This window comes from Magallana gigas, chromosome 4, assembly GCF_963853765.1.
Source record: "Magallana gigas chromosome 4, xbMagGiga1.1, whole genome shotgun sequence".
In the NCBI taxonomy this organism is placed as follows: Eukaryota; Metazoa; Mollusca; class Bivalvia; order Ostreida; family Ostreidae; genus Magallana; species Magallana gigas.
Window position 1 is genome coordinate 24,573,874 of NC_088856.1, and position 9,243 is coordinate 24,583,116.

The window sequence follows — 9,243 nt, forward strand, 5'->3', positions numbered from 1 at the left end:
CTGAATCAAACATGGGTAGGGATTTGAAAACTGATAGAGGAAATTCGGACTTGAATATCTTTTAAAATTGTGAATGAAAACTTAATACTTTAGATCTATTTAATGTCACTAACATTCATAAACTGTATTTCATTTGTTAAAGAGGTGAGCAATTTGTATTATTTTCACAATTAAGAAAATCTCAATCATAGTGTAAAATTTTTAGAGATTTTTTAAAAATTTTCCAAAAATATTCAATGGCCATTAACTCAAAAAGTAGGTCATTGACCTACTTTTTTGAAAGTGAAGAATAACACTACCATGTAAGGTCTACAACACATAATAGATGGTTTTTCATTATCATCAGTGGAATTTTTTATCATTCTGAGTAAACGTCATCCTTAATTCAATTTTTAAGATTTATAAACAAAATGTTATATGCATCACTTCCATGTGTATTCGCCTATTTGGGGCAATTGTAAAGTCTCCTAAACAAAGCAGTGACATCATTAGGCTATAGGAATTACCCACATGGATCAAACACTAGTATGTATAACATATGAATAAGATAAAATATATTATTATTTCTAGTTCTAAAATGTCAGGGTGTCTCCAACATGTCCAAGGGGGCATAATTAATCTATATACAATTTAACGTGCAATGACACAAAGAGCAAAAATAAATAATACCGAGCGCAGCAAGAGGCGGGCGAAGCGAGGATTAATGGTAACACGTATCTATAAGAAAATCAGTGAAAAATGAAAGTTGAATCAGGGGTACTAAGGCCCATTTCTTCCAGCCCTGGGCGCCGCCATATTGGCAGCCATTTTGTTTTTAAAAAGTTAGTTCGATCGTTGATTGAGTGGTATTTATCGCCCCTAAACTCGATTAAATAAGTTCAAGTGTTTCGATAGAAGGTAATTTGAATTAAAATAAATTAAAAAGGAAACCAGATAAGTTTCAGTAGTGCTTCAATCAAGAAACAGGACTTATTCAATGTATGTCTTATCAAATTATCAGATGGAAAATAAAAACATTAACGTCAAGGAACTGATCTTTTAGATACTTAATAAAATATTTTTTGATTACAGCGGCATTTCAGGGCTGCGTTTTACAAAAGAACTTACGAAGTCATAAATATTTTCAGTCTCATGAAATGATATATAAAGAACAAAACTTAGACAGAACTCTATTTATAAACTACTCTGATGTCCATAATAATATTCTACAATCATGAGAGTAAAACATTGATTTAGTTTGTGATTAATTAGCACTCATTAATTTGGTCGGTAGTCGTAAGGTCTTTTGTAAAACGCAGCCCAGGGCTAGTCATTGATGTATGAAGTACAACCATTTATTTCCCTTACAAAATAAAGGGACTGGGAAACATACTTAGTGGAAGAAAATATAAATTAATGATAATCTAACCTCAGAAATTGCTACAGGCAATAGCAAGTCAGCCCAAAAGAATTTTGTTGCTTTTTCTGCTTGAAAAAAAAATGTTTTCAATTCTCATACAACACTTCGCTTTGTTTTTATATGGTTATCTTTTATATGCGCAGAGTTGATAAAATACATCTCCGAGCAATGAAGGCGCACAACACACGTTTATGCATAGAAAATGCAATGTAAATCTCTTTTTGCAATTTTCTCCAACTTTTTAAAAAATTTTGCTTGCAAAATAAATGTTATAAGTCATCAATTTCAACAAAATACATACATGAACATGTATTTCTAATTTTATTTCCAAACAGAATGACATAGCATTACACAAAAACTAGCTGGAGGAGGACTCTGTCTGAGTCTGTATGATCATTAGGTTATCAATGTCTGACATGGCCACTGCAAGATACTCCCCGCCACCATTGCTGTGTGTCGCACCATTGTCCAGACAGTACATACCGGTAGTACATGTAGATGTTTTAAAGTTGTAAGCCTTGTCCTTAAGAGTGATTCAAGTCCTTTGCTAGAAACATAAGAAAACAAAATGACTTTACATTGAACACAATACAGCATGTATCAGTGACACCAAAAGAAAGTAAACGCATGCAAAATTTCAAATGTTGGCAGTCATGCAGCACCTTAGCAACAAAGCAAACTTTCAAATGTCTTGCAACTAGAAAAAAAGAACATATATTTTGTGTTTCCTTTCAAAGAATGAATATACATAATCTATGAAAAATACTTATATGTTCTTAATAGTTGTTTTGCTTACTAATTCTGCTTTTGAGGACCCTTTGTATTCTGATTTAAAAGTTTTAACAAGTGAAAAGCTGTCAATGTGACAACAAACCGGGTTTTCTTTTATGTGAACTGTATCCACAATCCATGTCATCCCTGAGTTGATAAACACTACCTACCATATCCAGTAAAATGAAGTACCCTATATGCAATATTTTGCCCAAAAATAACTAAGTTCAAAAGCTGGTATTTTTTTTTCATAAATGATCAGAAATCAAAATCCTAGCAATATGCACATCTCTGATGTATGTACAATTGATCTGCAAAAGAACATCTTTCTATCTTGAAAACTGTAGGAGAAGTTATCCATACAATGAAGATACCCTGTATAAAATATTTTGCCCCAAAATTACTAAGTTTAAAAATAAAAGCTGGTATTTTTTTCATAAATTACCAGAAACCAAAATCCTATCAATATGCACACCTCTGATATATGTATAATTAATCTTCAAAAGAACAACTTCCTATCTTGAAAACTGTAGGAGGAATTATCCGTACAATGAGGGTACCCTATATGCAATATTTTGCCAAGAAATGACCAAGTTTAAAAGCTGGTATTATTTCATAAATTACCAGAAACCAAAATCCTATCAATATGCACACCTCTGATATATGTTTAATTAATAAGAACAACTTCCTATCTTGAAAACTAAAGGAGGAGTTATCCGTACAATGATGGTACCCTATATGCAATATACCCTTTTGGCAGCTGCCCACCCACCTGCCCGCCTTCCGCCACTTTCACCATTTCAATCTCCAGATTTTTACATTGGAAAACCTTGTTAAAAATTCAAGGAATAGAGAGCATATATAAGGTCTGAGGCACATTAATTTTAGATTTTAGATGGCTAGCTATTACATTCTGACTAACACTTTCCATATAGGTACACTGAACTGGAAAAAAGTCCAAGTGAGCAGCTTTTTGAAAAGAAATCTACTATCCTTTTTCTTATATTTTACACCAATAGGTGAATCAGTTTCTACACAAACATATATCTTCAGGCTAATAAGTGTGTATAACAAACAGTAACAGTAAAATGTAATCTTTTTTAAAAAGTATTCTACATATTTAAAAAAAATGCATTAATATTTGCATGCATAATCAAAAGTTAATTTGTCTTCAATACAATATGTACTGAGTTGCACATCTTTCTATGGAAAAATGGAACAGATCTTATGTACCGATAAAAAAAATATATTTGAATGCAATATGTACAATATCATGTCATAGGTTATGATCTAATTACTAGTACCTTTACATCAGGGTTCAAGACCAAACATGATAAATGGCTCCACAAGCTTCTCCAAGTCTTCCATTTTCATAAAGTTGTATGGTCTAGTGTACATAAAAGATGGCTTGTCTAACTCACAGTGAGTAAAATTGCCGGCTTTTATATTTTGATATTGTGTTTCTGTCATTCTTAGTTCAGTTAATGTCACCTAAAAAAATAACCAAAAATTCAGTACAGATATCATTCACATGATAAATACAGTTTAACTTCAATATCTCGAACACAGATATCTCGAATAAAATAGATATGTCGAAGTGATTTGTAAGTCCCAACCGCTTTTTTCAAAAGTATTTTACCCTCCATATATCTCGATTACTCGGATATCTCGAAGTTTTCAACGTTCCCATCTAGTTCGAGATAACGAAGTTTGACTGTACATACAAATATCAAAAGTATAAAACTTAAGATTTTTTGTTTGCCTAATTTACAAGTTAAAGAATAAGCTATTCTGACCAAAATCAGTCTTTTGAACCGTTATCACAAAAGGTCTATTTAAACTTTAGATCATGCTAGTTTTACTTAAAATTTCTTTATATGTTAAAACATATTGCGAAATTTAACATCTGATCAGGGAGATTACATGTACCGGTACAAAGAAACTTACTTGAGTCTGTTGTACAACAATTCCAAATATTGAACCATGTCCAATGGACTGGCTGTACTTCAACAACAGCTCTCCACAATGTTGTCCAATCATCTCTTCAGATAACTGTGCAATGATGGGACAATGTCCATTTTCACTTGCTGTAGATGATGTTGGAATTTGATCTGTTTCAGCTGATTTTCCTCTGGTTTTGCTACTAGACGTAATTTCAATCCTGCATGGTGACATAGGTTTCTGCCTGCTGACCTGTCAGTGCAATGTCAAAATATAAAATGAATGGTACCGTAGAGAATAAATTTATAAAGAATTTTCAGTTATACTTATTTCAAATGTCAGTTAAATTCTACATAACTAATTACATGTATATCAAAACTGCATGATGACAAAATATTGCAAAATTAAATTTACTACATTCAACATACAATGACTTCAAATGATAAAGAATGATCAATCAATGCTTTCCTATTCTGTATACCGTATTTGTTTACGTTTTTATATATACAACAAGTTGCGAATACTTTGATAAGAGCATTAAATTCATCTTTTACAAGTTCACATATCAAGTAAAGTTTTGATTAATTAATAAATAATAACTGCCAACAATTAAAAAAAGCTGGTTACACAGATACAATTCAGAACGAGGAAATCAGTCAAAGTTGTGTGTTCTTAATTGCAGTATGATCCACTTACAGTACCACAGATCAGGGCTATATATCATTTCTTAATAATAAGGCTGCATAGAGGTTTATCAAGATCAGGAGCTTTTGTCTTAAAATGGGTGCGAAAACTCTGAAAATGATTTCAAATTCAATTTTTAGGTATTGAATCAGTATATGTACTAACACTGCTCATACCTTACAAACTGTGATAATGCAAGGTTTCTCCACTTTCCGTTCACTTTCGTTGATCCTGTGATGAGTGTAGAGGATGTCGTGGGAACCTTGGACCTCTACATTGCCTATCTTTAAAGACTGAACAGGAGGACATGACTCAAAACTGGATAAAGAAGAGAAAGATATTGATAAATAAAACAAAATAAAAATATTTTATAGGTACATCAACATGGAAAATACAATCTTGTATTTTTACAATCATTATTTAAACTCATATTTTGCTCATTGGATTCATATCTCAAGTGATATGGACAGAGAAACAGATAATTTAACATTGCAATCAGACACTCAAAGCACAAAATATGAAGATCAAAGTTGGGTGATCATATGAATGGGAATTTTATCAATTGATGAAATTGAAACTCATTTACCTGAGTCCACTCTGCATTCCAAACATCTTAACTAAAGTATCGAACAGATGCTGAAAATGAACTTCTCTGTTTGGGACGCCTTGCATTACATTTTCCACCAATCTTGACAATACATACATAAAACTTTTTCCATAGGTGTCAAACCTAGACAAAAGAGAAAATTATAAATGTCAGAATAAAGTGGGGGTGGGGGCTGCCCCAACTTTTTCTCACAGGAAACATTTTTCTTAAATTTACATATTGAATACTGAATTAGCATTGAGTTGCCCACTCCCTCCAAACCCACTTTTTGCAGGTCTAAGCAATCTCCGTTTTTGGAGGATAGCTCAATTTCAAGATGACTGCTGATTTTTACCATATATGGAAAGTCACTTTGCATTGTGGGTGAAATTATCCTCCATTTTTGGAGGATAGCATGGGTATATTTCAAAGGCTTCGTGCATATCTTTAATGAGAAAATGCAAGCACCAGACCATATGGGAATTAAAGTTAAGGGAATAAACTAATGATTGTATGCGGCGATTTGAAATTCTATGTATAGTATTTTCACAATATGCTTTTAAAGTGTGTACTTCCTGTGTTCAGTTTTACAAATGACATAGACTATTTACATGTTTCATTTAATAAAAATCACAAAATAGTGATGTTTATTACTCATTAAAACATTAATGAGTTCATTCACGTTGAGAGACACACAATAGATATCTTGATCTGCTATATTGTACATGTACAAAGTAAATGTTTGCATATACCTTAGGAACTTTGTAGCTCTTATTCTTATTAATTCACATGTTATTAAGTATCATTTAAATTTAATCCCTTCACACAAAAAGACATTGTTAAATTTTATTAATCAAAATGATACCATTTATAGATATCAATTATCCAGAATATTGAAAAAAATGTGAGTCTTCACATAAGATATTTTTCTTTAAAATCAGCCCTGCAATTATTTAAACTTAAATATTTATTAAATATTATCAATAATTATAATTATCAATAGCTAAATAAGGTGATATTTTTATAGTATAATAATTATATTTCATTCATAGTTAACTCCCTTTGTAAAAACAGAGTTAATTGCCCTTCATCTGAAAAGATCCACCAGGGGGCGCATACATCTATCCTCCAAAAACGGAGGATAAAATCTATCCTCCAAAAACGGAGGTTGCCTAGACCTGTTTTGGGCGCATGTAAAGAAATGAAGGGAAAATAAAAAATTAACAGTGAAATTGAAGATACAGATGTTATACCAAGTGCAGCAATAGGCAGGCGATAGCCCGCCTCACAAAGCGAGACTTAATGGTAACACGTATATATATAAAAATATCAGTAAAAAATAGAAGTTAAATGAGGGGTACTAAGGGCTGAAAAATTAATATTTCTTGGAATCACTTACTTTTCTTTGGCTATTTCGGAAACCATAACTTTTACGTTTTACTTATAAAACACGACATCATGATGTAAACTGAGCATGCAACTTTTACTATGACGATGATTTGTTGAGTAGGCGGGCTGATCCTACTCTCTACGTTTAAAACCATTAACATCTGTGCTTGGCCCAATGGTCACAATGTTTACATTTAAATATAGACTTCTCCGCCCCCTCCCCTGTATTAAGTACAGTATTACTTATCTTTTGAGTTATCATTTGATTATTTCGATTCAGTACCTTCGAAACCAATTGTCTAAATTGCTAGGGAGACCTTTTGGGACAAAACAATGATCTTTATACGAGTGTAACTTCATAACAGAATCAGTGTTCAACTCTTCGAATGATGTGTAATACAGATTTTGAATCACGTCCAAAAATCCACTCCTTTTCACAAACTCCAAGATCAGTGAAACTTTTTCCTTCTTCTCCTTTTCGCGTCTTATCATTCTTTCAACATCATACGTAAGGACACGAATACCAATTTCTCCAGTGCAAGGTATGGGACTTGTTATAAAATCAAATGGCGTTTTGTCAAACTGAAACGAAGTTTTGATGCCAAGGTACTTAATATGTTGTTTCGTCCAGTGACACAATCTGCATGGAACCTCTGAAATAGGTATGTCAAACTGTGCAGCTAATGGGAAAAGCTTTTCAGTGTCATCGTCGCTCACATCCAAACGAATTTTCTTTACAATCTTGAAATTGGATTCAGCCGCCATACTTCCAAAACAATGCAGTCGCATTTCTCGGGCTTTTTCCACGTCCAACGTCAGCTGAGTTGGAAAGGTCAGAGACGTTCCGATCGAGAGTATTGTACCAAGTTAAATCGACACCTAGTTATTTTGACACCTAAAAATCATACCTCATATCTCTCTCTCTCTCTCTCTCTCTCTCTCTCTCTCTCTCTCTCTCTCTCTCTCTCTCTCTCTCTCTCTCTCTCTCTCTCTCTCCTTTTAAACCTATTTTTTTTTAGTAGATTCAATATTCATCGGCCAAATAATACAGTACATGTATATATCTTTGGTTTTTTTGTTTTTTTTTAAAGAAAATGTAGAGTAAAAAAGGATTTTAACCAAAATTACCAAGTAGATAAATTTATATAAAGTTTAATCAATTTTTCTTAATTTATGCGCGGATATTGCATTCAAACGCATTGTTTTTTAATTTTATTTTTCAAATGTACATGCATGTATATAGCATTTCTCAGTGAAAAAAAGTACTGAAGCAGCATTTGAAAAAATAATTATTATGTTGGGGCCGAAAAAAGGTCAAGAAATAGTAAATGATGCTAGAGTGTACTGCATTAAAGAGATTCTGTAGAAAATAAACATTTTTTTACATTTGATATTAAATCATGAAAATCGCGATGTTTTTATTTGATTTGGCATTAGTTTTAAAACAGTGGTCAATATCTTGTTTGATGCCGTTTTTTTTGGAGATACTGAAGGCATTCTAGAACTATTTCATTTGTAAAATAAAAATGGACTAAACTCCGAGATTTGTAAAAGATTTCCTTCATATCATAAAGAAAATGACTGTTAATTTGATTTAAACCGAAAATGGACTAAACTCCGAGATTTATTAAACCGAAAATTTAATCCCCGATATATACAAAGCTTTTATTATGAAGAAGCAACTGTGACGTCACAAATCATGCAACGTCATAATAAAAAAATAGAAGATTCAGAAGCAATTGTGATGTCACGATTCATACGTCATAATATCTTCTCAGCTGTTTCTGAGTAAAGGTGTTGCTTGCCTCCCAGGAATATTTTTCGGAAAATTTCAGTTTTCGATTATTCCTAAAGCAGAATATTGTATTCATTGCTACATTAGAAGTTTACCAAGAAGCCAAGAATTCTGTAAGTTGAAATTGTGAATAGATTATCTGAAAATTGATTTTTAAGATGAGTTATTATGAACTCGATTTGTTTTATGTCATGTTTTACGGGTTGTTTTGTTTTAAATCAATAAAATATCCAACTGTTTACCTTTTCATTGATAGATACCAAAATGATAGGATTCACGATCTTCGTTATGGCCGTGTTTGAAGGATTCAAGTGGCTAAGAAAAGACGGTAAATACTTACCATGATTTACATCAAACATCAATTAATAAATTGATATACATACACATTAATCTTTTTATCAGTGCTACTAAGATTGAATTCTCTGAAAACAATGAATAAAATTAACGCATTTCGTAATTTCATGTATATCATTTCAGATGAAGCGGATATGGACCGCGAGATCTCTGAACAGATTGATGCAATGCTAGAGAGCATTCAGAGATCTTTGTAAAAATGTTGAAATAAAACATTTGACCGATCCCATTCTGGCCTTGTGTTTGATTTTATTTTAGTTAACTCGTCTGATGTAGTGCGAGCTAATTGCAAGTTATTTGGTATTTTTACTGGGACGTTTGGAA

At 32.3% G+C, this 9,243-nt stretch overlaps 1 protein-coding gene and 1 long non-coding RNA gene across 2 annotated transcripts; one reads left to right on the forward strand and one right to left on the reverse strand.

Moving 5' to 3' along the window:
* Nucleotides 1-1,805: 1,805 nt before the first annotated feature.
* On the reverse strand, nt 1,806-7,584 carry LOC105326318 (uncharacterized). The gene is made up of 6 exons (XM_066081711.1): nt 7,054-7,584; nt 5,382-5,525; nt 4,972-5,113; nt 4,118-4,363; nt 3,475-3,661; nt 1,806-1,946 (listed from the first exon to the last, which is right to left on the reverse strand). The coding sequence occupies exons 1-5, from the start codon at nt 7,557-7,559 to the stop codon at nt 3,482-3,484; spliced, it is 1,218 nt and encodes a 405-aa protein (XP_065937783.1). The 5' UTR covers nt 7,560-7,584; the 3' UTR covers nt 1,806-1,946; nt 3,475-3,481.
* Nucleotides 7,585-8,526: 942 nt separating this feature from the next.
* Nucleotides 8,527-9,149, forward strand: LOC109619712 (uncharacterized). Its single transcript, XR_002200427.3, has 3 exons — nt 8,527-8,678; nt 8,822-8,893; nt 9,043-9,149. It is a non-coding gene; the product is annotated as an uncharacterized lncRNA (long non-coding RNA).
* The last annotated feature ends 94 nt before the right edge of the window (nt 9,150-9,243 follow it).